This window comes from Aspergillus campestris, assembly GCF_002847485.1.
Source record: "Aspergillus campestris IBT 28561 chromosome Unknown P168scaffold_7, whole genome shotgun sequence".
Lineage (NCBI taxonomy): Eukaryota > Fungi > Ascomycota > Eurotiomycetes > Eurotiales > Aspergillaceae > Aspergillus > Aspergillus campestris.
The window spans coordinates 699,161-724,532 of NW_020194342.1; the positions used below are offsets into that span (position 1 = coordinate 699,161).

At 53.5% G+C, this 25,372-nt stretch overlaps 9 protein-coding genes across 9 annotated transcripts; 5 read left to right on the forward strand and 4 right to left on the reverse strand.

The window, feature by feature from the left end:
* Nucleotides 1-451: 451 nt before the first annotated feature.
* Nucleotides 452-2,234, reverse strand: gliC (cytochrome P450 monooxygenase gliC; the record flags this gene model as incomplete). Its single annotated transcript, XM_024835188.1, has 3 exons — nucleotides 1,979-2,234; nucleotides 1,744-1,931; nucleotides 452-1,682 (listed from the first exon to the last, which is right to left on the reverse strand). The coding sequence occupies exons 1-3, from the start codon at nucleotides 2,093-2,095 to the stop codon at nucleotides 452-454; spliced, it is 1,536 nt and encodes a 511-aa protein (XP_024692271.1). The 5' UTR covers nucleotides 2,096-2,234.
* A 611-nt stretch (nucleotides 2,235-2,845) lies between these two features.
* P168DRAFT_282397 (MDR family MFS transporter) lies at nucleotides 2,846-4,982 on the reverse strand (the record flags this gene model as incomplete). The annotated part of the gene is made up of 3 exons (XM_024835981.1): nucleotides 2,846-2,945; nucleotides 3,015-4,337; nucleotides 4,390-4,982. The coding sequence occupies 3 exons, from the start codon at nucleotides 4,980-4,982 to the stop codon at nucleotides 2,846-2,848; spliced, it is 2,016 nt and encodes a 671-aa protein (XP_024692272.1).
* A 629-nt stretch (nucleotides 4,983-5,611) lies between these two features.
* Nucleotides 5,612-6,368, forward strand: P168DRAFT_282398 (uncharacterized protein; the record flags this gene model as incomplete). Its single annotated transcript, XM_024835982.1, has 4 exons — nucleotides 5,612-5,804; nucleotides 5,850-5,974; nucleotides 6,020-6,221; nucleotides 6,268-6,368. 4 exons carry the CDS (start codon nucleotides 5,612-5,614, stop codon nucleotides 6,366-6,368), a joined length of 621 nt encoding a protein of 206 aa, XP_024692273.1.
* A 772-nt stretch (nucleotides 6,369-7,140) lies between these two features.
* P168DRAFT_305024 (class I SAM-dependent methyltransferase) lies at nucleotides 7,141-8,275 on the forward strand (the record flags this gene model as incomplete). Its single annotated transcript, XM_024838891.1, has 3 exons — nucleotides 7,141-7,210; nucleotides 7,457-7,888; nucleotides 8,002-8,275. 3 exons carry the CDS (start codon nucleotides 7,141-7,143, stop codon nucleotides 8,172-8,174), a joined length of 675 nt encoding a protein of 224 aa, XP_024692274.1. The 3' UTR covers nucleotides 8,175-8,275.
* A 1,121-nt stretch (nucleotides 8,276-9,396) lies between these two features.
* P168DRAFT_344784 (FAD-dependent oxidoreductase) lies at nucleotides 9,397-10,710 on the reverse strand (the record flags this gene model as incomplete). The annotated part of the gene is made up of 2 exons (XM_024841848.1): nucleotides 9,397-9,763; nucleotides 9,818-10,710. 2 exons carry the CDS (start codon nucleotides 10,708-10,710, stop codon nucleotides 9,397-9,399), a joined length of 1,260 nt encoding a protein of 419 aa, XP_024692275.1.
* A 704-nt stretch (nucleotides 10,711-11,414) lies between these two features.
* P168DRAFT_270112 (acetyl-CoA synthetase-like protein) lies at nucleotides 11,415-16,109 on the forward strand (the record flags this gene model as incomplete). The annotated part of the gene is made up of 2 exons (XM_024835189.1): nucleotides 11,415-16,023; nucleotides 16,069-16,109. The coding sequence occupies 2 exons, from the start codon at nucleotides 11,415-11,417 to the stop codon at nucleotides 16,107-16,109; spliced, it is 4,650 nt and encodes a 1,549-aa protein (XP_024692276.1).
* Nucleotides 16,110-19,092: 2,983 nt separating this feature from the next.
* Nucleotides 19,093-21,569, forward strand: P168DRAFT_290835 (uncharacterized protein). Its single transcript, XM_024837300.1, has 3 exons — nucleotides 19,093-19,662; nucleotides 19,717-19,902; nucleotides 19,959-21,569. The coding sequence occupies exons 1-3, from the start codon at nucleotides 19,126-19,128 to the stop codon at nucleotides 21,462-21,464; spliced, it is 2,229 nt and encodes a 742-aa protein (XP_024692277.1). The 5' UTR covers nucleotides 19,093-19,125; the 3' UTR covers nucleotides 21,465-21,569.
* Nucleotides 21,570-21,983: 414 nt separating this feature from the next.
* P168DRAFT_212288 (uncharacterized protein) lies at nucleotides 21,984-22,532 on the forward strand (the record flags this gene model as incomplete). Its single annotated transcript, XM_024833060.1, has 1 exon — nucleotides 21,984-22,532. A coding segment is annotated over one exon (549 nt), but the record flags the coding sequence as incomplete, so codon positions are not given.
* Nucleotides 22,533-23,621: 1,089 nt separating this feature from the next.
* P168DRAFT_297581 (OTU domain-containing protein) lies at nucleotides 23,622-25,203 on the reverse strand (the record flags this gene model as incomplete). The annotated part of the gene is made up of 3 exons (XM_024838190.1): nucleotides 23,622-24,353; nucleotides 24,403-24,833; nucleotides 24,912-25,203. 3 exons carry the CDS (start codon nucleotides 25,201-25,203, stop codon nucleotides 23,622-23,624), a joined length of 1,455 nt encoding a protein of 484 aa, XP_024692279.1.
* Between the last annotated feature and the right edge of the window lie 169 nt (nucleotides 25,204-25,372).

Here is a 25,372-nt window from a genome sequence, read left to right on the forward strand (position 1 = left end):
GACAAGCTAAGGAGAGAAAGAAAAAGAGAGTAAACAATAAGAAAATTGGAAACATGACGATGTAACATAAGGGATCGTTGAAAAAAGCAAAGAATGGACAGTAGAGTTGATCTCAAGGATCGTCAACGATGGCCAACAGGCCCGAGAGACCTCCAGCCTAACAGGCGCATAGCCTGAGCGCTCGGTGATCGGTCATGCTCACTTAGGATACTCCATACTGGTCTGCCGTCTTGACACCATTTTGGTCATCTCAATACAGCGTTCTCTTGTTTAAACTTACTGTCTCCTTGGATATCTAGATAATTAGGGTATGAGCAATATGCAACTATAGATATGATATTGTGCCTGTATAATCCTACCTAGGCCAGAAATATATACTACTTCGCAAGTTGATCTCTCCAACACGTAACTCCCTCTTTTATATTCATTCTATCCTTCCATCCTCTATCATCTACCCTCTATCCCTTTTCACACAGCTGACCTGCATATCCGGATGATTAATCCAGACCTCCGGATTCCGGCCCCACGCCTCCATCGCCTCCGGCCGAGCCATCCCCAAATCATAATTCTCCACCAAATGCACAAGAATCTCACGGATAACATTACTAGCCACAAACTTACCCATACACTGCCGCGGCCCGAAACCAAACCGCCAGAAATGGTACCGCGCCTGCGTCGGACTGCGCGCCAGGAACCGCTCAGGCCGGTACTCGTAGCGGCTGTCCCCCCAGTACGGATTGCGGATGTTGAGCGCGTACGAGTCGACGACGAAGTTGGTCCCCGCGGGGAAGTGGTACCCGCCGACGGAGCGGGCGGTAGGGATGGCCTGGGGCACGGAGAAGGCTGCTAGTGGACGCAGCCGGGCGGCTTCTTCGACGCAGGCGGCTAGGAGGGTCGAGCTGGAGAGGATGTAGGCGTCGAGGTCGCCGGCGACGGAGGAGGAGCGGGCGTCGGCGATTTCCTGGCGCAGCTGGGTGGCGATGGCGCGGTTGGCGGCGAGGAAGACGACGTTCCAGCTGACGCCGCCGATCGTGACGTCTAGGTTGGCGTAGAGCATCTCGTCGAGGGTGTGCAGGAGCTCTGCGGTGGAGAGCTCGCCGGCGTCTCGGGCGGCGAAGAAGTGGACGATGGGGGCGTCGTGGAGGCCCTGTTTGACTGCGCTGCTGAGGGCCCGTTCGTTGAAGGCTAGCCATTGCTTCTGGAAGGCGGCCAGCTCGCGGTTGGCCTGGGTGGGCAGATACTGCGACCAGGCGAAGCGCGTGAGACCGCCTTTCATGACGTATTTCATGAGGTTCTCGCGCTGGGGAGCCAGACTGCGCAGCTCATTTTCAATCTCGGGGGCCAGCCGGCCGTAGACGATCTCGGCCACGACGAGGAATGGGAGCAGCTTGAGGTCGTCGGCGGGATCGAGGAGGCCCCGGGAGAGATCACGCGTGTCCCAGAGCTCTTGGAAGAAGGACTGGGTGCGGCGGCGGATGAGGGGGATGTACGTGGTGGAGGTGCTGCGGTGGAAGGGCTTCTCCATGATCGCACGGACACGAGTCCATTGGTCCTGGCTGACGAGACCAACGCACTGGCCAAGGAGCTGGCCAAGAAAGTATCCGGAGTTGTTGTTTTTGGCCTTGAGGTGCTTGTGCGAGTCTTTGAAGACGGCTTGGATGTGTTCGGGGCGGGTGAGGACACTGTCCTGTTAGTATATCAATCTGTACATCAATGTAGAAATAGAAAGGGAATAGAATGTACACTTCGGGATTCATGCCAGACCAAAGACGGTAAATGGAGCCCAGCTGCTTTTCCCAGCGCTCCGAGTTGGACTGACCCTGGAGGAATTTGGCGCCATCGCCTTGACTGTCAGGCCATCGGTAGGGCAGTGTGGGCAGAGGGAGTTTGTCGTCGACATGCTGGACAGGATAGCTACGAGAAAGGTGGAACTAGAGGGTTAGTCGAGGATACAATTTTATAGAAGAGACAGACAAACTCTGATAGCAATGGAAATAAGTCTGTTGATGGCGTTGCCGATGGAAGTGCGGAATTTGATTGCGACAAAGACAACAAGGACCATAAGCGCCTGACCGGCCATGCTAGAGAGAGCCATGTTGATATGATTGCGTCAATGCTGATCAGCCATTTCCACTGGTTTATACTGATGAACGAGGCTAATATATGATAATCCATAAAAAAAACCGCCCCCGGGGCCATTCAGTGGTGGTGCATCGGATCCGACGGACTCACCCTCAGTCAGATTCTATACGTAGGTCTGAATAAGATAGAGTTTTCAGATATAAGACTATGTTTCTGATAAGATAATTCTGACAGTCATAGGAAAAGCACCGAACCACACCGGATCCGCAGTGGTGCGCTTCCGTGGCAGGGGTCAGCATCCACAGCGGTTTTGGGTCCCTGAGTGTTGTGCGTTGGGCTGTCTCAATACCGCTATACCAAAATATTGACCAACGATTGGTATAGGGCTCAAATTGACAAATATACCCAGCAGTTATAGATCCCATCATTCGCAAAACCAAAGAGAAATCGAGCTAGGATTAACTTGATTTAACACTGTTATATTAGAAATTCAGAGGGTATCACGATATGCTATAGATAAAGCTCATAAATTATACATATATATATATTTCTTTGGATATTCTAAAAGATATATTTCTTGTTGTTATTCATAGATTGTTGGAATAATTGTTGATTTAGTCTCACATGGAATGCAAGTGTGAATAGAGTCATGTAATCAATTCTATAGGATGATGGTCTCGAAATAAAAATTCAGAGTAGGTCATAGTTCGTATCGTCAAAGTCAAATGCTAACAATAATAATAGACACAATAGAGACCAGATGCTACGCCTCCTCTCTCTTAACTAACGGCTCCTGGCTCTCTCTCTTGGGATCGTCCTTGAGACCATACTTGGTACTCAACTCTGTCCGCAATGGGATTTCCCTAAACAGTCAGTAATGCCATAAAATGGAGATAAAAGAGAGAATCAAGAGAGATTAGAGACAAACTTACTTCTCCAAAAACACCAGCAAAAGCCCAACTCCAGCCATGACCGTGGCAAAGATCCACACCACCCGAAGACTGTCTGAATAAACCCTGATGACCTGTTCTCGCACGTCGTCCGTCAACGACATGACATACTCTTTCGTTCCGTGCTCGTACCCGGCGCCTCCACTCAGCGTTTTCTGCACCGAACGTTCGCTGACCCCCGGCAGGTAGTGGTCCACCTGGGCGTTAAAGATAGCCGACGGGACCGAAACGCCCCACACGACGCCGAACTGGCGCACGAACGCCCACGCAGCGGTGGTCGCAGCCGTGTCCTGGTCGGAAAACTCAGCCTGGACGGCGGGCAGCAGGGTGCTGAGCGAGAAGCCGGAGCCGAGGGCGACGACAAACTGCACCATGACCCAGGCGCCGGTGGGGGAGTGAACATTCAGCGTGCAGAAGCAGCCAAAGCCGAGGGTGAAGAGGGCAAAGCCGGCAAAGTGGAAGGGTGTGTAGCGGCCGATTTTGGAGAGGAGGATACCGCTGATGACCGAGGAGGGGACGAGGGCCAGCACCGTGGGCAGCATCATGACGCCGGACCGGATCGGAGAGGCGAGGAGGACGGCCTGGAAGTAGACGGGGAGGAAGTAGATGCCGAGAAGGGTGAGCATGGAGTGGATGAAGGTGATGGCTAGCGCCGTGGCGGAGGTGCGACGGGCAAAGAGACGCATGGGAAGTGTGGGCACCGGGCAGAAATTGCTCTGCTCGTAAAAGACGAAGACGGCGACGCCGTAGAAACCGAAGATGAGGGAGATGATGGTCGGGTAGGAGCCCCACGCCCATTGAGTGCCTCCGTATGCCAGCGCAACGAGGATGAAGGAGATGGCAAGGATGAAGATAACGTTGCCGCCGTAGTCGATCTGCTTTAACCGGTGACGGAGGGACGAACTGTCGCGGGTGCCGACTTGGAGGAAGATCCAGAGTAGGATTAGCGCAATGCCTCCGATAGGCAGGTTGAGATAGAAGACCCAGCGCCAGGTGGTGCGCTGGACGATGATGCCGCCGATTATGGGGCCAAGGGAAGTGCCGACGGAGATGCAGGCAAAGACCACGGCCATCAGACTGCCTCGCTCCCGCAAGGGGGCCAGATCGCAGACGATCAGATTGACGAGAATAGTGATGCCTCCGCCGCCGATGCCCTGGATAACGCGGCCGGCGACGAGAGCGCCCATGGTGGGCGCAGCGCCGCTGATTGCGCTGCCTGCCATGAACATGACAACGGCGAAAATGATGAGCCATCGACGGCCAAAGACGTCTGCCATTTGGCCATACAGCGGTTGGAAGACGGTGCTTTGCGTGCTCATTAGCATCTATCAACGCATATTAGTAGATGGAGACTTACTTGGTGAGGAAATATCCGGTCGACGCCCAGACATATGCCTGTCCTCCGCCCAGATCATGAACAATGGTAGGCAGCGCCGTGGATATCACCGTCCCTTCCAGCGCGACAAGAAGGTTCGTTATACACAACGCAACCATAACCATCCACACCCGCGGTCCATGCCGGTGGGTTTCTTTTGGTGGTTCTTGTGGCGGTTCGTTTCCGATGTGTCTATTCTTTTCGCCATCCCCTGACCCTGGTTCTGGTTCTGCTTGAACGACAATCGACTCGCGCAGTTCTTTGTTCGTGGCGGGACTTCCTAGCCCATTCGTCCCCCATCCTTGGGGTTCGATGGCATCGTGAAAGACTTCACTAGGGACGCTGAGGTTTCGGCTCAGACTACCGACTCTGCTGGCGTTGCGGCCGGGTCGTTGATGCCAGCGGGCTGGTGGCAGTTCTGGCCAGCCACCAGGGGCCTGGCGAGGACAGGACGATTCGCCCGCGAGTTCAAATATGCGAGGATTCATGAAGGAGGGGTGTTGTTGGAACTCTGGCTGGCGATCTCGGGTTTCGATAACAGTTTCTCCGTTGGCTAGATCCATCGTGGTGACCATTATGACAGTAGATAAGAATGTGATAGACGAAGATGCTCGTTCATTTCCAATCATTCATTTTACATATACTCTGCATCCTAGCTCTACTGCATTCTCAACCTGATTCTGGTCCTTCAGTCGTTCGGATCCGGGTCGAGTGTGATGTTTGGGGTCCGACGTTGATGCTCCGGTGTTCGTGATGACCGTCAGAGTTCATATATATGTGTAGGTAGGACAATAGGGCTGACTTGGTCAGTGTATCCATGTCCAATATGGGTGGCTGGACAACTTCCTTTCACTGGGTCAGATCTGACATTCTTATTCAGATTATATCCATAATTCAAACATCCATTGATTCGAATTGAATTATATTCTTGCGTCAGCCTTACCTCAGGCCCTCGAGAATGACTTCGGTGCTTATCGCCCACTCCAACTGTTTCAAACTTTAGGTCCGATATGTCTTGTATAGCCTTGTATACAGAAACAGAAAGTATGAAGACAGAGAAGAAGAGGGGAATAAACTATATAAACATGCTTAACGCCGATCATCTCTCACCAGCAGCAGCAGAGCAGCACAACACAACAGCCCAATAGACTCAACTCTTGAGTAACTCCAACCCCTCAATCTACTCCACGATAATCTCTTCAACATGCAGCTCTTTGCCTTTGCTACTTTCATCTTCTCCGCCCTCGCCATACCCCTTTCCACCCGGGTCCTGCCCCTCTGCAGTGCCGCCACTCCTCGCGCGTGCGCCTGTCCCTCCGGCACAACCTTTGTAAATAGCACGACCTGGGCCCGGTATCCTGCTACCGTCAAAGATGTAACCGCCATCACCGGCAACTGTAAGTCCCCTTCCACAAATTCTGTCCCCGGTAACTAATGGACAGACTTCGAAACTGCCTGGTTCGGCTCGAGCCCCATCAAGACAGCGGGCCACCCCTACATGGTCGGCGCTGACCGTACACTTATGGGGGAGCTTCCCAACACGGCCGCCTTTCCTGCCACGGAGCGGGTATGAATCATGACACCATGAATAGAACCACGCTGATGAAACCAGTTGACCATGTACAAACAACTCCCCTTCCGTTCCGGCTTTCAGATCAAGTACGACATGGTCGACACGCCGTTCCACTATAATCAAACCAACGGCGAACAAGGTCAGATCGCCGGGTATTGGGAGTACATGGAGGTCCGCGCGGTCGGTCCGAATAGGACTCACTGGTTGTGGAATATCTACTCCTGCTTTTCGACTCCGTCCGGTATGTCTTTGATCGTAGATTCGTTGATCTCTGCTAACGTAGTCAGACTTCGAAGCGTTCCACGAGAGCGCCATGAACAACGTCTCTTCCATCCTGGAGAGTAGAGGACAAATGCATGGCCGCCTGGATGGACCCCATAGTTACTAGTCTTTGGTCTTATCGCTTTCTGCGATTCGTTTGTCTTCTAGATGTATCGGGGGGTTGGTAGTTCCACTGTTGCTACGATGATCAGAGATCGATTGCACTGAGTTGGAGTCACATACTTGGGCTGTTCAATAAAGCCTCAATTGTGGACAAATTCTTATATGCATAGATATGTGTGTTATTGATGCAAAACAAGGTGGCCGGCTCGGTGGTGACAAGATCAATGTTTATCGGGACTCACTGTCAACAATAAAAAAGATAGATACAAAATAAAGATGAAAATTTAACTTATGTGTTTGTTTATATTATACTATAAATCACTATTACAGAGAAAAACTCCAGTGACCAGAAAATACCCCAAGAGTAGCGTATCAAAAGCCCAGCTAAGGATTCAATACTAGTCAGTACCGGTTCAGCGTTGGGGTCTTTTCGCTCAGCTTACCCTCATCCTAATAACTAGGCTAGATTGCGCCATAAGTCCTCATGAACAGGTCGTCGAGGTGCAAATGAGTCTCCTGTTGCCTCGATCTATTCGACGCGCTCCACTGTGAAAACCTCCGGTCGACCCCCGTACACTACATGAGCCCCGAACCGTACGTGATCGCCTTGAGAGGTCCAACCTAGGCTGATATAGATATAGACTGCTAACCGTGACACTCGAGGGACTCGTCCACCAACATCCAACGTCTGTTTTCTTCCCGATACAAATTTCGTCCCTATTCTACGAATATATCGACCTCACGCCTTCTTAAGGTTCGACATCACGTAGATAGCCATGCCCCCCAAACCTGGCCGCCTTGCTTCCATTCTCCGTCCATGGGGCCTGATCTGGTTTTCCATTTGCCGTAAGTCTTTGTCACCCCCGCCACCAATTCCTTCTACAACTCGACTAATCATCCCCAACCCTACAGTGCACTGGGAAGCTTTGACACAAGCGGTTCGTCGAGAAGGTCTCGCCGCACTTGGCCACCCACGACAAATTCGAGATGCCGCTTCAGCAAAGTTGCTCAGTATAACCTGTAACCTAACCCACTCGTCATATCGTCCCTTCACTCAACTCGTGTACAAAGTAGACTGACCATCATGCGCAGCTGGCAATTTTATCGCTTACGAAGACACAACCATTGTTCCCTCGCTCGTACAAGCCGCTAGCGGCGTTGTTCTCGAACTGGGCCCTGGGCCAGGCAATCAGATTCATCGTTACGATACCTCTCTTGTCAAACAGGTCTATGGTGTTGAACCGAACCCCCACTTTGGAAAAGACATCAATGCCAACTTGGACAAGCATACTCTGCGGGATAGGTATAAGCTTATAGTTTGTGGCGTTGAAGATAGCGATGTTCTGAGAGAAGAGGGAATCACGGACGGGAGTTTGGATGCCGTGCTATGCATCCAGGTCCTGTGTGCCGTAAAGGATCCAAAGAACGTGATGAAGGAGGTGTGGAAGCTGCTCAGACCTGGGGGCAAGTTTATCTTCTGGGAACACGGATGGAGCAGAGACCGTTTGACGACTGTAGCGCAAGGTATGTCTGTCTCTGCCAGCTGTTATTCTTTTCTGGGTGGACTCTATAGATGCTTGTTCTCTAGTGGAGGACACGACGAGCGATGCAGACCGGCTAACATGAAGGAACCTTAGCTTGCTGGAATCCTGCCTGGAGCACATTTGTCGGATGTCATTTGACCCGGAATGTGTTGGCGGACATTCTCGATTGTGGAGAGTGGGAAAATCCGCACCAGATCGAAGAACCTGAAGAACCGTTTAGTTTGCTGCCTAGGATTCAGGGTGTGCTTGTCAAGAAGAAGGTCTAATTAGACCCTGATAAGAGCAAGTCCACTCACTCTCTGGTGGTCATATCGAGTTAGAAAAGGAAAACATTGTATCATGAATAGTATACTATTCGTGAGACTCGGGCATGACTGAAGACTCTGTCCAGTGGATAGGGTATACCGCCAACATGTAAGAAGACAAAGTAGAGACCTACTACAATATACCAGGAGCAGCAGCTTAGACAGTCCAAAAGACCACATTTCCTTCCCGGTCCACTGCATAGTAGCTATGTGATAGCACTTAACACCTATGTTCCCAACTTAAAACCCAGCGTATGCCAATTCATTCACCTCTCAAGCCCCCCCCCTCTGTCCCACGACTATTCACTTACCTCTCAAGCCCCTCCCTGTCCCACGACTATTCACCACGAAGCTGAAATGTCACCAATCAAGTATCACAGGTCTGTCCCTGCACTATGCACTTGTTCAGTCATCAACACTAGCGTCGTTAGGACAGTCTATTCAAACGCCCTTATCCCGGATGCAATAGATTTCCTCGTTCAATCGAATTGTGCCACTGATACGCACACCCACCTTTTCAGCCAGCGGCGTCAGATCATATATCGTAGATTAACAATAATGAAACAAGGGGATTGTAGTCAGCAACTACACTGGGCAAATTTTCTTCACTTACATCGACAGAACGTCGAACACTTTCCCGAAGTAGCATATACCCGTATTTCCCCCCATCTTTGGCAACACAACGATCGACCACCTCAAGATCGATGGAATGCTTCGAAGCGCACTCTTCGCAGAATGCGCGACCTCTTTCTTGAGTGAGCAAAAGCAGATGAGAGTCAAGAGCACTGCAAGAGAAAATAGACAATAGTGTCACTCTAGCATGAGGTCTTTTATTCAGACGACCCTACACAGGCTACTCACCCCTCTGCCCAGCTTTTACTCAGCTTCTACTCAGTGATCAGCTCATGGCGCTCAGGGTGCGCTCAGGTCTACTCAGTGAGCGCTAAATCGGAAAGAGAAAGCCTTCGAGCTGCCCAGAGAATCAAGTATTCTTAGAAGATATATACGCACCGAGCTGACTCTAAGTCAGCTGACATGCACTTCCACAAATTTTGACAATTCCCCATCTCTGATTAGCTATGACATTTTAGCAACGAAGTAGTTGATAATAACTTGGGGTATATTGGATATCATAAGCGCTTATTCGTCAACATAATCAGCTCCTAATCCAAAGGTATCTATTCTATTCAACAGTAATCGCCTTTTCCACCGCTATCCCGTTCTTCTGCCCTTCAGCAGCAGCCTTTTCCTGCTCCTTGGCCTGCGCAAAGTGTTCGCACATGGCATGCCCCCCTCGCTTGTTAAAGAAGAGATTCAGGTACATCCGTGTCTCTCGGGCGTATCCTTCGGCCCGAGGGAACATGTTCTCTTCATACTGACGGATGGCCGCAGAAAGCCCAGACACGTTCGAGAATGGCTGTACTTCTTCCCAGCTAGCTTTGGAAGCAATGATGGCGTGGGCCAGTTCTAGGGCATCCTCCATGCCGACGTTGACGCCAACACCGGCAAAGGGGGTCATCAAGTGTGCGGCATCGCCGATGAGAGTAGCACTGCCTCATTAGTATCATCCATATGATTATAATCATTGTCTGAGGGAGACCTACCCAGCACGGTGCAGCCACCGGTGTCCGACCGGCAGCATGTACATGGGGCGAGGAACGACATCGTTGTCGGCGTCGAGAATCAGGTTCTTTGCGTCGTCGTTGAAGCCGTCGTAGTACCGGTTGACAAACTGGCGCTTGGCCTCCTCGGGTTTGGTCCAGTCGATGCCGCAGGTGGAGTGCCAGTCTTCGGGCAGGCGCATGAAGCCGTAGCTCCGTACGCAACCATCGCCGTTCCGCTGGGACAGGACGGTGGTGTGGCTGCCTAGGGTCAGACACATGCCGTTGCCGACCCGCTTGGCGAGCGCCGGATCGGCGGTGTCAATGTCGCTGTACTTGACATCGACGCCACTGATGCCGGAAAACACGGGCCGGGTGTCGGTAATGATATGGCGGACCTTTGACCAGGCGCCATCTGCGCCGACGACGAGATCGAAGCCGGTCTCGACGTGGTCCTGGAAGTGCAGGTCGTACAACAGACGGGCGCCGCTGGCCTCCGTCTTGACAGCCGTGAGCTTGTGGTCCCATTTGAGGCTGGCCGGCTCGAGCGAGTCGATTAGCATGTTGCGCAACTCGACGCGGTCAACTTCCGGCCGGCCGTTGAAGGAGTCGGGGCGGCGCTCGCCGTAGTCGGAGCCTTCGTCGAGAACGAGCGTGCCGTCGGGCTGGTAGATCTTGAGGACCTCTCCTTCGGTGCGAGCGACGGCGAGGAACTGGTCGTAGAGACCACATTCACGCAGGGCGATCTGGGCGGAGCCTTCGTGGATATCGAGACAGCCGCCTTGCGTGCGGGCGTGGCGGTCGAGTTCGGCTTCATAGACAGTGCAGGGGATGTTGCTGGCCTGGAGGAGACGGGCCAGAGTGAGGCCAGCCGGACCGGCTGGAGAAGTGAGCATTGGATATCATAGAATAGAAGATAAAGAGAATATTGATCGAGATACTTACCGCCGATAATAGCAATTTTCGGAGGAGCCATTGTATAACTGTTTGTGAGACTCTGTGTTGGGCTGTCCGTATAGTTAGTTGCGTGTTGATGATATGAATTTCAACGAGCGAAGAGAAAGAAGTCAGACCTAGACCTATATACTCTTTCATCTACCCTGATTCTATAGTATATGGGGTAAATTAGTCAAGGGTAAGCCGGATCCGACGCGATGGATCCGACTTTAGGCTGGGCGGTGCTCGGTTTGAGGCCCTAGATATACCCTGGAAGAACGCCGAACTTAGTCAGTCTGCGACGGACGAAATATTCGATCGAGTCCGAAATCTGTCTATGGCATCTCTAACTAGATCCGGAGATGGATCGGAGGCGGCTTCATCTCGTGCTGACATTGCGATGGAGCTTACATAGCTTTCGTGAGATTTTGACACGACGAGGAGATGACCTTGGCTGTTTTGTGTCGACCAGACGGTCTCAGTCTACGACCTCCATGAGATGGATATATAAGGGGGGAGAATTGGATCGACCATAGCACCGTCATCATCAGCATCAATAACAATAATAGCGTTACAGCTACAATATAACACAGCCCAAATAAGGCCCCTCAATCGTCGCGATTCATTCAGACATCCCACCACTTGAGGACTTCACTTCTACAAAATGCAGACCACCATCATCAATCACGCCGCTCGTCTTCTCGAGCTCCCCGTCGAGAGCATCGATTTATCCTCCAGCTTCGTCAATCTCGGTGGCCACTCGCTGGTCGCCCTCGGACTGGCTTCCGCCTGTAGCAAGGATGGCATCCAGTTGACCCTTGAGTCTATTCTCCTGAGCCCTTCTATGTCCGATCTCATCGCCTCTGCCGTTGTTGCACCTCCGTTGCAGACTCAGACTCAGACGGAGACTCAGACTGAGACTCTGACTCAACCTCCATCTCAACCTCGGATGGTTGAAAAGAGAATCGAGCAAGTCACAGCGTGTGCCGACGCGACCCTGACCGAAATGCAGCTCTCCTTCCTCCACAGCCACCAGACATCGCCCGGATCCAACATGATCAACTTCTTCGAGACCTACCAGACTACTCATCTCCCCATCGTCAAGGCCGCCTGGCAGAACGTCATCCAGACGGAGGACATTTTCCGCATGTTCTTTGACGCGGACGACTGCCACGAACAGCCCACCGCTCCGTTCAAGTGGACCGAAACGATTGTCTCCTCTCGGGAAGAGTATGAGGTCGCTCTGCGCAAGGATGTCGATCCGGGGGGAATCGAATGCTCCTTTGACATTGTTACTCTCCCGGCGGCCGGCATCAGCACTATCGTCTGGCGCGTCCACCACGCCTTTGTAGACGGCATGTCTGGTCAGCTCGTCCACGGCAAGGTCCGCGATGTCATTGCAGGCCGCACCATCACCCCCGGCACTCCGTTCCGCAGCGTCGCCAATGACCTCCGCCGTCTGCAGCAGGAAGACCAGCAGAAGCACCAGCAGTTCTGGGCTCAGCAGAAGAAGCAGCATCCGCAGCCCGTCGGAGAGCTCGTCCTCCCCCCTGTCCGGGAGGAGATACCCGCTGGAATCGACAGCATCGCATTCTCCATTCCGCTCGCCGAGATTTCCGCCCACGCCCGTCAGACCGGAGTCTCCTTGGCCGCCTGGTATCACGCCGCCTGGGCCATGGTCCTCTCCCTCTACGCCGACTCGGACTCGGTCGTCTTTGGCACCGTCCTGTCTGGCCGCAACCTTCCCATCGCGGGCGTGCAGGACACCATTGGCCCTCTACTCAATGTGCTTCCCTTCCACGTTGCCCTGGATCGCCAGATGTCGACCCGCGACTTCCTGCGCACCATTTTTGCCCACTCTGTGCAGCTGGCTACGGTCCAGAGTTCTCTGCCCGACGACGGCTACAGCAGACACTTCACCTCGGCAATTGCCATGGAGTTTGAGATGGAGGCGACCGACGACTGCCCGGTCCGCCCAGTGGAGAAGTCCTGGTTCCGCGTAGTCCCCGACACTCCACTGTCGGTCTACACCACCTACGACGGCACTCTCCGTCTCTGCTTCCGGCCGCAGCAGTACAACCGTCAAGACATCCAACTACTGGCTGACCACTTCCAAAATGCCATCCTCTCCCTGCTGTCAGATCAGTCCATGGGCCAGTCCATGGCAGGGCTGATGACCGACGGCTGTAGGGACACGCTGATGCAGTTCGGCAACTGCAACAACGACTTGACCTCGCTTAGCTCCATCCACGACGATCTCGTCACGCTGTTTGAGCGTGCGGTTCGCGAAACCCCCGAGGGCATTGCGGTCGAAAAGGCCGGCGTCCAGCTGACCTACGCTGAGATGGACCGAAAGGCCACCGTCCTGGCTGAGCGGATGGATATCCAGCCGGGCGAAGTCGTCTGTGTGCTGGCAGACCGGTCGGTCAACTGGATCATCGCCATCTACGGGATCCTCAAGGCCGGTGGCGTGTACTCTGCGCAAGAACCCGGCCTGCCTGACCACATCCGCAGCGTCAACTTCCAGACCGCTGGTGGAACGCTCTATCTCGTGCCGGAAAAATCCCAGAGGCACTTCAAGCCCGACACCTGCAACCGCTGCCTGTCTGTCGAGGAGCTGACTCAAGAAATTCCCGCCGATCTTGTTCCCAGTCATCGCCCCGGCCCCCGTCCCGAAGACAACGCCTACTTGTGCTTCACTTCCGGCTCGACTGGCAAGCCTAAGGGCGTCATGTGCCACCATGCCGGACTGGTTGCCTTCCAGTCGGACCTCGAAGTCAGACTGTTTGCTGCTCCCGGCCAGCGCATCTCGCAGCTCATGTCCCCGGCCTTCGACGGTAGCATCCACGAGATCTTCTCCGCCCTGTGCTACGGAGCCACGCTCGTCCTGGCCGAGGGGGTCAACCCCTTTGCCCATTTGAAGAAGAGCAATGCTGCGATCCTGACCCCCTCTGTCGCCAAGATCCTCACCCCTAAGGATTTCCCCGATCTCCGAACCGTCTATCTAGTCGGCGAGCAGGTGCCCCAGTATGTCAACGATGTCTGGTCTTCTGCCACCACGCTATACAACATGTACGGCCCCACAGAGGCCACTTGCGGTGCCACCATCACGCGTCTGCTCCCCGGCCAAACCGTCACTATTGGCGGTCCCAACCCCACCACTCGCATCTACATTCTCGGCCAGAGCCAGCAGCTCCTGCCTCCCGGGGTCGTGGGAGAGATCTACTGTGCCGGGGTGCAGGTGGCCAATGGATACATTCAACGCCCCGAACTGACCGCCGAGCGCTTCCTGCCCGACACCATCACCAATCGTCCCGGAGAGAAGATGTACCGCACTGGAGACCGTGGCTTCTTCACAAGATCCGGTCAGGTTGAATGTCTGGGCCGCAACGACCGCCAGATCAAGCTGCGCGGCTATCGCACCGACCTCAACGACCTTGAGACCCGTGTGGCGCAAGCCATCCACGAGTCTACGGCCGTCGCCATCTGCCCTAAGGACGACTACCTGGTCGCCATGATTCAGCCTGAGACTCTCGATGTGGCCGATGTCCGCAGCCGCATGTCCCAGGTGCTCCCTGTGCACGCCATGCCTCGTCGCATCATGGTCGTCGACAAGTTCCCCATGACCCCTGCCGGCAAGCTCGACTACAAGGAGATTGCCAACCAGTGCACCGCAGCCCCCCCGCAGCCGGCAGCTTCCAAGAAGTCGCAGTTGTCGAGCAAGACCGAGATAGCCCTGGCCGATCTGTGGAAGGAACTGCTCTCCCTGGGCTCTGACTCGGACATTGTTACTCCCGAGTCCAGTTTTGTTTCCCTGGGCGGGCACTCAGTCGTCCAGCTGCGCCTGGCCAGCAAGATCTCCAAGGCTTATGGCGTGAAGATGCCCGTCACCCGCATCGTCGAGTCGGCCAATCTCTCCGAGCTGGCCAAGACGCTCGACGGCCTTATCACGAACGTGCCCACGACCCAGACACAAGCCCTCAAGCCCCTGGGCCGCAACAATATGTCTCCCATCGAGTGTGAATGGCTGGACAAGTATCACCTCGAGCTGGGTACATCAGCCTTCAATGTGACGTTCGCCTGCAAGATCGACAGCTCCAAAGTCGACGTCGACCAGCTGATCGCCTGCTGGAACGCCGTCCTCGCCCGCCACGACATCTTCCGCAGCCGCTCACACCTCGATTACCGCGGAAAGGGACCCCGCCGCGTATACGCTCGCTATTCCCCGCAGGTGATGCGGGTGCAGGCCTTCAACCTCTGGCGCGAGGCCAACCGCCCCTTCCATCTCGACCGCCAACACCCGATCCGGGTCATCGTGTCCAAGACAATGATGCTCGCCTCGATGAGCCATCTGATCGCCGATCTGACCTCCCTGCAGGTCATCCTGGCCGAAGTCATCCGTCTGTATCGCGGCCAGGGCCTGGGGCCCATCAGGCGCCGCTACCACGAGACCACCCAATGGAGCACCCCGGCGACAACCGCCGAGACCGCCTGGTGGACGCAGTATCTCGACGGCGCCGTCACACACCGCGACTACAGCATTCCCAACCTCACCCACCGGTCCAGCTACGGCGGCCAGACCCACATGGCCAAGCTAAGCAAGACCCTAGCCACGCGCGCCATCCAGTTCTCCGAAGCCACCAGCACCACGCTGCACCAGCTAGCCCTAGCCGCAGTCGCCCTAGCGCTCCAGTGCACCCGCAACGACAGCGACATCGTCCTCGGCGGACCCTACTTCAACCGCGGCCAAGACGACCTCGAGACCGTCGGACTCTTCCTCGAGCCGATCCCCATCCGCATCCAGTTTCCAGGCACCCGGGACACCAGCGCCGCCTCGACTCAATCCTTCGTCCGCGCGGTACAGCGGGCGAGCCAGTCGGCCATCGCCCATGCCATCCCCTGGAACCAGCTGCTGGAGGCCGTCGGCGTTCGCCCAACCTTCCCCGACCACCCGCTTCTAGACGTGATGGTAACCTTCCACGACGACCGCACATCGCCCAAGATGCCCGTGGACGGGCTGGACCCGGTAATCACGTACAACAAGGGCTCCAAGTTTGCGCTTCTGGTTGAATTCTGCGCCGTTTCCAACGGGACGATTCTGATGCGGCTCGAGCACGACACCGAGTGCGTCCCCGCGGAGAGGATTCAGGTTGTGGAGAGGATGATCCTCGAGGCGCTGCGCATGGTGGTTGAGGGCGTGGGATATACGTCTATCAAGGAGAAGTTGAGGACGATGACTGCCATGCCTGGTCGGAACTCCAAGGCCATGCCTGGTCGGAGCTCCAAGGCCATGCTTGGTCGGGACTCTAAGGTTCAAGGATATTTTGGAAAGGGGCTTGCGGAGATACGGAGCGAATAGGTTATACATTTGGGGGTTTATGATGTGTTTTTCCTTTCTTTCTTCTTTTTTTTTTGGAATTCTGTAACATGTATCTAGACTGGCTTAGCATTTTGGGATCTGGAGTTATGGAATAGAAAATTTACACTGTCTCAATTGTCCACTACATGTGATAGTGAAAGACGTAGTATAAATACTCAAGCATCCTTTCTCAAACTGGTTGATCATGGCTACCAAATTGCCCCTCCACTGTCTGGACAGATAGGCAGAGGATTCTCTCGCAAACGGAATAATACGAGGTTGATATGTTGTCAAGAGTCAGTAGAGTGTCACCCTGCAGGAATCAATCTAAAATACCTTATATTGGAAGTTTATTTCTTGTTTTTCTATATTTGTTCTCCGGAATGAGCGCTCTGATCCTTAGCTCCTCTAACCAGATACAGTTGTAAGGCAATTGCAATCAACGTTTTAGTCAATCTGTGAAACGAGACTGGATCGTCAATAGTTCACGGAGATGGGACGGCAAATATGAGATCAGATTTCGTAGTGCTGTGCTGTGCTGCTATTCAAGAAGAGCCCGTTTCAAGCAAACCGGCCAGAGTTTTACCCATTTTAGCGCCCCTTGTCAGATGAGACAACCACTGCAATGAGATGCCAATGGCTTGATAAGATAACTCGGCCATATCCCACTATTAAGCAGTGTATGCGCGTTGTGCACCGGTCATGCTCGAAATGACTCTACCGTCGACTCGCTCGTCGGAGCCCGTCTGTATTGATCATTATCGGCGATTATGAAGGACGGACAGGTACGGACGGGGGTTCTTGAAGTGTGTCCAAGAATAGTAATCACAGGACGGGCCTGGGCTCTCACCGGTTGGAGAAATAGTTGAGCTGTCGCCTCATAAGTTGGATAGATGCTACGGGACTCAAATTCGCGAGTACGAAACAAAGCCGCGTTCGTTAGCACTAGGGATACTGTGTGTAACAGTGGATGCAGGCGGTTATCCTATCCTCAACTTCGTTCTCTCGGGAGCGAGTCTCCCCGATGGATGGCCCCTGAGCACGGATACCTGGGGAGGTGGTTAACTATAAAAGGAACTCATATAGGGACAAAGAAGGTTACAACTACCTGATTTGAAGGATGCAGAAGGGTGTCACAAAGAAAGAAGGGAAGGAAACGGTGAGTGACAGAAATAGACATGGAGGAAATGGTTGAAAGGGTCCTCGATGTCATGTGTCTTGGCTGCAGATCACATTAGTCGAGGTGACATGTCGAATCTTGCTATTTGGCCGTTGGTCTGGTTAATTTCCTTCATGGGAGAGGCTGGAGACTGTCTGTTGAATATATTAACCGTTTTGCATCATTGAGGTTAGATTGGTTTATCTGCAGGTTGTCACTGCCCATAAAGATCTTGAATCATGGATCGGTAGTGTTCTCCGATCTATAGTTGACCAAGATGCACGAGGATAGTCAAGCTGATTGGATTAGAGTGATAAACAGGTGCTGTTATTTTTGGTACTAAGTGATGTTATCCGCTTGATTGAAACTCTGGATAGCTTCAGTTTCGCGAGATAAATGGTGGTTGAACTTGCATGTTGTGCGACTGAATGAAGAGGTATAACTTGGTCGCCTGAATTTGGTGGCTCACCCGTTCAGGCCAAGACGAGAGATCGCCTAAGGCTCCTAGGGATCTGGCCAGGATCTCCTCCATCTCTTCTCCACCCAACTACCAACCAGGTTTATTGAACTGTATGATCCACGCAACTTGGACCCCCTTCTGCTATCTCCTACCTAGAAGGCTAAGATGTCTCACTTGCTTGATGGCCTCGATTGGATTCGATCTTATGGGTTGGCAAACCAACCAACTGTATCTACACTAACGAGTCAGGGTCCAAGCTAATGAACTCTTACTGGCTGCGCTGGCCCCCACAGCTGGCGAAAATGTCAACCGAGTATCCCAGGTTCCAATCATCTTTGGACGTCTGGATCTTCTTGTGGAGGAGTTGTGAACTCCCCACAGCCTGTCGTGGGCATACAACCTGTGTCCGGGATAAAATCGAGATAACTCCGATCTCTGCAGATGCATCTCAGTGGAAGTTGAATCCCCTGACTCCTGTAACCCACGTACAGGCCGGTAGTTCGCGTCAAGCAAATACCAAATGAACTCATCGTATTCGCAAGGACCAATCTCGGTTACCCCGGGCACAATGGTTGTGTGGCTGATATAGCCCATTTTGACGCCTTGACCAAGGCTGGATCGCGACTCGCCAACGCCCCACCCCATCGCTTGCTAGATAGGGTGATCCGATCTGTAGATCCAATCCCGGCAGCCATCGGATTTTGCGAGATCCCTTATCTATGAATTATGGGGACTTCTGATGTCGCTTCTTGGTTTATTCCTGGATCCCTCGTGCTAGTCTCCATAGAGCGGGACCGAGCGTGGGCTAGGGTCCAAGATGGCGTGTAGTTAGGACGCTGAAGGGGCAAAGTGGACAGGAACAATGAGACCATCCATGGTTGATTATTCGAGACCTAGTGGAAGTTCAGCTTTCGTTCGTATGTACGCCACTGCCGAGGGGTTGGAGTTATAATATCCAAGTCTCCCTGTGGCCACCAGCCGTCAGATATCTCCATCTGGTTCAGGCTCGACCCTTGGCACGTTCTCCTGGTCAAGCCTTTCCTTTTGGGTTCTTCATGCGCTATTCATCATAGCTACTCTGTAACCAGCTGGGACTCAGTATCGCCATCCCATCAATGCCTTGACCAGTGAGATTAGGTGCTCTTAGCCCTCTTATATGCAGCATGTTGGTCACTGGAGCCCCAGATGCGGGCAAGTACATTGCCGTTTCGTACATGTTGCGTCACATTATCCTCTCATGTGTAACCAGCGTGATGGGATGCACGACCACTCTTGAGCTTCTTCACAGACGCACATCTGCCTCCGGGTTCCACAATTGGTATGGTACACTAACTCTGGTCTTACAACCGGTTACTGACAAGTGGAATAGGTACTTGCTTCTCACATCCTCCATCGCAATGGGGGGCGTTGGAATCTGGAGCATGCATTTCATAGGGAATCGGGCAATCATCCTCGGCAATGGGGACAGTCACATCCAAATCTCATACAGCGTGCCCTATACAGGGCTATCGTTCGTATGCCCGGTACTTATCCTGTTCACGGCTTTCTACGCTGGTGGGGCCAGTGAGAAGGCTGGCTACCTTCGCATCATCTCGGGGGGTGCTTTGACAGGCGCCGCGGTTTTTGGGATGCACTACATTGGCCAGATGGGGATCTCCAACTACAACCTTGACTACCACGTCGGCAATTTTTTCGGCTCATTCGTTATTGCGATTCTCGCCAGCACGGTGGCTCTGGGTATCTTTTTCCGATGGAAGGCGACATGGGTAGGCTGCTGGTGGAGGCGTGTTCTCTGTGGGGTCTTCCTCGCTGGTGCAGTCTCGGGCATGCACTGGACCGCTACCGTCGGCACCTTATACCGAGATTACGACAAGACTGTCAAGCCGAAGGGTCAGGTCTCTCGGTCTCAGACTGCCATAATATGTTTTGTCTTTGTAAGTGGGTTGAAATGCATGCTATAGGTGCTTGTATAATAACCAAATGGATAGTCCTTGATTGCGTGCGGAGTCTTAACAGGCTGTGCTATAGTTGCTGGTGGGAACCGCAGACGACTGCGGACCCAGGCACAGCAGGTGACTCTCACGTGTGCTTTCTTCGACCATGCAGGGCGTATCATGGTCACACCGCATGCGCTTCTTCCCAGTCGGAAAGTGGTGGACCGGTATGTTGGCAAGGTATGTGGATTGATGATAGTCTCGCGGAGTCCAGTTATTGACATTCTATGATGTAGACATTCAACGATGACGATCTTACACGGACGCATTCTGCTTTCTTGTGGGCATTCCGCGCAAGCAGGAACTGGGCATTAGTGAAAGACTCGGTGCCTTTCATGAGAAGTCGGATTGAATCGGACGAGACGCTGATGGAACACTACATCTCCAAAGGGATGGCATCGGCGCAAGACACCGAGATGCAACCGGACTTTGATGGTCTGTTCAAGCGGCATTTCTGCGTGGCCGCACAAGATCTCGCCGACGAGGTTCGCCAGCCGCTACAAGACCTGGGGATGCTGTACGACGATGTTTTGGCGACGACCACTCCGCACTCCCACTTGTCTCGCATGATGGGCTATTCCCGGCTCCATACCAGCAAAGGACAGGTGATGTTTACCGTGCGTAAACTGACCAAGCAGGAGGCATCACGGCTCGCAGGGTCTGGCTTCCGGTTTACGACGATCGAGAACGTCACGGGGGTGCTTTCGCGCCGAATCCACGTCCCGTCCACAACGTTGGGCCTCCACCTGAAGGACATGCGAGACTTCGCCGCCACAAGCCGGGCCTTCGAGCCGGGCATTCATCTCGTATCGTTCGTCTTGCGGCCGACCGTCCGCGACCGCTTCCAGGTACTCACAGCGAAAGGCACGGGCAACCCCCTACCATCATCAACACTGCAAATCAAGCGCCTTGACACGCAGCACCTAGCACTACTAGCACGCATGGAAGGCTGGACCATGACCGCATGCCTAAGCTGGCTAAAGTCAGACCGCGCTAGATTCTACAAAGACGTAGACGACTTCCCTTCGCAGCTCATCCAGGCCATATCCTCCCTCAACGCGTCCCTCCCAACCAACGTCAACAGCGTCTCCAAGTTCTCCTCACGACCTCTCATCGCCCCCTGCAGGGGACTCAGAGACTCCAACAGCACCAAAACCTGCACCCTCCTATCCTTCTGCACCGTCGCATCGCTCGACACCCGAGTCTCGAACCCAAACCTCATCTTCACCCCTCTCCGCCTCTTCCGCGTCCAGCAACAAGTCAACGACGGCGTCCCCGACAGCGACGACTTCACCAAAGAACTAGGCCAAGACCTATTCTACTCGACCATCCGCTCAAACTTCGAAGCTCTCACCCCCTCCTCTCCCTCCTCTTCCTCTTCTCCCTCCCCCTCCCCCTCCCCCTCCGCCCTCCGCTTCTGGTCGAAAAAGAAGAAGCAACCCAGAAATAGCAAACAACTTCGCATCGAACCCAAGCTCCTCTCCCGAGGCTCCTCAGTCTCCACCGAACCACCTCTCACCCCACTAGGCGACATCATGGTCCGCAGGGAGATCAAAGTCGATATTGCCAGGCCCCCGGAGCCAGCAGCGGACCCTGAGCAGGAACCACAGATCCTGGAGACGACTGTTGTGGCGGGTAGATTGGCGTGTAGTAATTATGTGGATGAGCTTTATAATCTGTGCTATTCGCCTGGGGTGCGGCAGAGGCCGGATTCGGGGTTGCAGCATGTTCCTACTTCTTGATTGGGATTCTTGTTGGACTGGGATTGCTCGTTTTTGCTGGGTTTTCCACCGCGGCTAGAGACTATCTTGTGTGTACATGATCATATACATAAATGTATATAGCACAGATGTTATATGATTTAGTATAACAGGCATATATACCTTAATTGCTAATCTACTAAGAAAATAAGCTAGCCATCTATCATGGTGAAGATGTAGCAGATACACACATTTCATTGTAACCCGATTGGTAAACTGAATTGAATGAATCGGATGAATTCTACCAACCTCTACTTAGTATCCATCCATAGAGAGATAGATAGATACTTGGACAGTCATTCCCAACCATCTACTTATTACCTACTACCAACCAACGAAAACCACAAACGCCAAGAACAAAGCATTCATCATCCACTGTCCTTCTCATCCATTCCAGTAACCAATCCAACCTCTGACTTCCACCTCATCCCAACATAACACCTCGCCCTCCATCCATACCCCCCCAAGACAATGGAATCACCATCACCATCCTCCTCCTCCTCCTTCCATGAAGAGCTCTTAGACAAATACCCCGACGCAGACCTCTTCCACCACATCACATCCTCACCAAAATGCGCCTCTTCGAATCAGGTATTCTACCTCTCCCCAAACCTCATAGCAAAATACCACGACCCATCCGAAATCGCCGACGTCCAAAAGGCCATAGAAGTAGCCACCCACCGCGGCATCCCCAGCCCCTCAATCCTCAAAACCATCAAGGTCCAAGGATGCGCATACACCATTATGAATCGCATTGAGGGAGATACGCTAGACATACTCTGGAAAGACCTACCCTGGTTCATGACCATCAAACTAGGCCTGCAGCTTCGGCGGTGCGTAAAAGCGCTTCGATCCGTTACTTCACCCACGGCAGGATCGCTCGCGACAGGCGAAATCAGATCCTTCTACCTCGAAGACCGTTTCGGTCTCCCCGCGCACTCCAGACCCACCGAAATAGCCCACTTCACCCGCTTCTGGGGAAACTTCACAGGCATGAGGCGTGCGCTGCAAGTCTCAAAGCAGCAGCCCCAAATACCGTACTCACCGGATCCCGCCGTCGGGGCGCTACCACTGACTATCGAGCCGTTCGTGCTAACGCACCATGATCTGGTCTGCTCCTCGCACCGTGCGGGGAACTTACGTGGCTAGATTGGGACGTGTGTGGATTCTACCCTAAGGCGTTTGAGTATGCGGCGATGTATAATTTCGTGGTCCCTAAGGAGTGGGGGTAGATGGCGCGGTTACGGTGAGATGTGTTTGTTTGGGTTGCGGTGGGGTATTTTGAGGCTAAGAGGGGCTTGTTAGAGAGGATGAGGTGGAGGTTTACGCGGTTTGCTGTTGGGAGGAGGTATGGGTTGTTGGGGAGGGGGGACCTTCTGGAAGGCCTGTTTCTTGATTGATTGATTGCTGGGGAATTTTGAGGGGATGGCCGGGAGGCAGATATGTATACTGTATACTGTATCCTCTTGTGGTTGATTGATGGATCTATCTATCTTTACCTAGGGAGAATAGGATCGGATAGATAGGATATAGTAGTAGGTAGTAGTAACCGCTCCAACATTGTAATAAGCAGTAGGGTATTCCCTAGCGAACCCCGCTAATACATGCGATCATCGCGGGATCTATCCGGAACAAAAAAGAAAAAAGAAAGAAGAAAGTAAGAAGAAACCTGCTAATGCAATGAAATCAATCCACCCAACCGGAGTATTGTGTGCACCCAAATGCAAAAACATGGTATGGTAGTTCATCCATTGATTGAAAGTCCAACACCGCTAACGCCTCACCGGTAGAATTGAATTGAATAGAATAGAACATGATGTTTGTCGTGCTCTCGGAGCGGGGGAATAAGGAAATATGTGGATCGAAAGTATCATCTTTTGTGGCTGGTAATGGAGGTGATGATGACGAAACAGATATGAAATAAAGAAAAAGGAATTCATCAATCGCTCACAGGATGCTGTAATGACGGGGACCGAGGCATGTTCGTCCCCAACGCCGGGCAATGCGAACCCCATGTATTGTATCGTAACTTCGTATGAGACTCGAGATGGCAGTGCAAGAGTAGGGTAGGTAGGGTAGGGATGTAGGCAGATAAGGCGGGTAAAGGAGGAGTAAGGAGAAGGGAAGATGCTAAGTCGACTAGATAGCAGGGGAGTTGCGGCTCCGACTGATGCGTTTGCTGCGCCGTGGCTTTTGTTCATCAGAAGTAGACTCAGGAGGAGCAGTCTCCCCAGCCTCTACGGCCTCCCCACCCTCCACATTCTGCGTCTGGTCCAGAGCAACAGGACTGGTCCGCGAGACCGAGTCGCTGTCTGTCTGCGGGACCGGCTCAAGCGGGGAATGCTGCACCGTTGCGTCTGGGCTGACCCGCAGACGGAGCGAGACCAGGTCATTTCGGTCATCGCGAAAGGCAATCCCCACGGTCACATCCGGGAGGATGCGTCGCTTCTGGTCGCGGGTGCGCAGGCGGCGGTTCGCAGGCCGGGGATCTTCCTCGTCGGTATCGTCCGCCGAGCGTTTGCTGCCGGTGCTAAAGGGCGACGAGGACCGCGACGACGGCTGCAGGCGCGTTTTCATGATAGCCCGGGGCGCCGGGGCTTCGATGGCGGGTCCGCCTTCACTGATGAGGTTGCCAAAGGCACTGTCAATGTTACCACGGCACTGCTCGAGCATATCCACGATGACGGCTCGGTCATACTTGCCACCGAGCCCCTCCTGGATTGCGGAGATCTTCCACGGAGTAGCCACATCGACGACCGCGTTGGCCACCGTTGTCGCCTCCTTTTCGGCCTCTTTGCTGATCTTGGGGATACACGGCAAGCCGGTGCGGGGGCCATTGAGGTGGCGCACCGAGGAATAGTGATTGAAGTCCTTAGACAGGTTAGTCTCTAAACTGTAAGAATGAGTAAGAGATACCTACGTGAAAAGCAACGTGGACGACGTCCCGTTCCTCCGACTCCGGGGCATGGACGTCACGGAAGTTCTGCACACCATACTCGGTGTACACGTTGACATCCATCTTGAACGACTGACAAAAAGCTTGTATCTCCTCCGCCCCTCCCCAGACACCAGCTTTCCTAGATTCCGCCACTTTGGTATCGAAGCTTCGATCCTTATCTTTGGAGGACGGTGGGGCGGGGCTGGCCGAGGCGGACGACCGATGAGACGCGTACTTGGCAGCCGAGGCGGCAGCGCGCCGAGGAGCGCGACGCTCACCCCCGACAGCCGGAATGAAGTTCATAAAGTATTCTTTATTGGCACCGATGTGATCGGCGAGACGGACACGGATATCCTCGGCATGACCGAAGTCACCGAACACTTGGTCGGAGAGGGCGTAGTAGAGGCAGTTCCCTATGTACGGGTCTAGTCAGAAACAGCTACCACCCCCCGAGACTGGGGGACCCCATTGGCGCGAGAGAGGAGCATTACCATCACCCTCTGTGGGAAGAGCGTAGAGGTCCAGCTCCTTGAGACAAGACAGCTCGAGACATTCGGGCTCGACGGTCATGGTACGCGTCTTGCGGGTGGGTTTGGACGGACGGGCGGAGCGGTGTTTGTGGTGTTTTTTCTGGAGAGGCGGGAGATCGACGGAGGCATCGTCGGAGGAGGTGGACGAGGAGGACGAGGTAAAGGAGGAGGAGGACGGCGTGGTGGAATTGGTAGAAGATTGAGGCGTGTCGACTATGGGGACGATACGCCCACCGTGAGGAATATCGGCCATGATTGTAGCAGCTCTGCCCGACGAAAGACCCTCATTTGGGAGGAGGCAGAAGAGAGAGAGAGAGAAGAGGAAGAAAAGAAGAAGAGAGCTCCGTCGAGCAGAGTTCAAGGAAGAGAAAGCAAGAGGGGGTTGGTGAGGTAGACAATAGGTCAGAGAGGTGCAATAATGA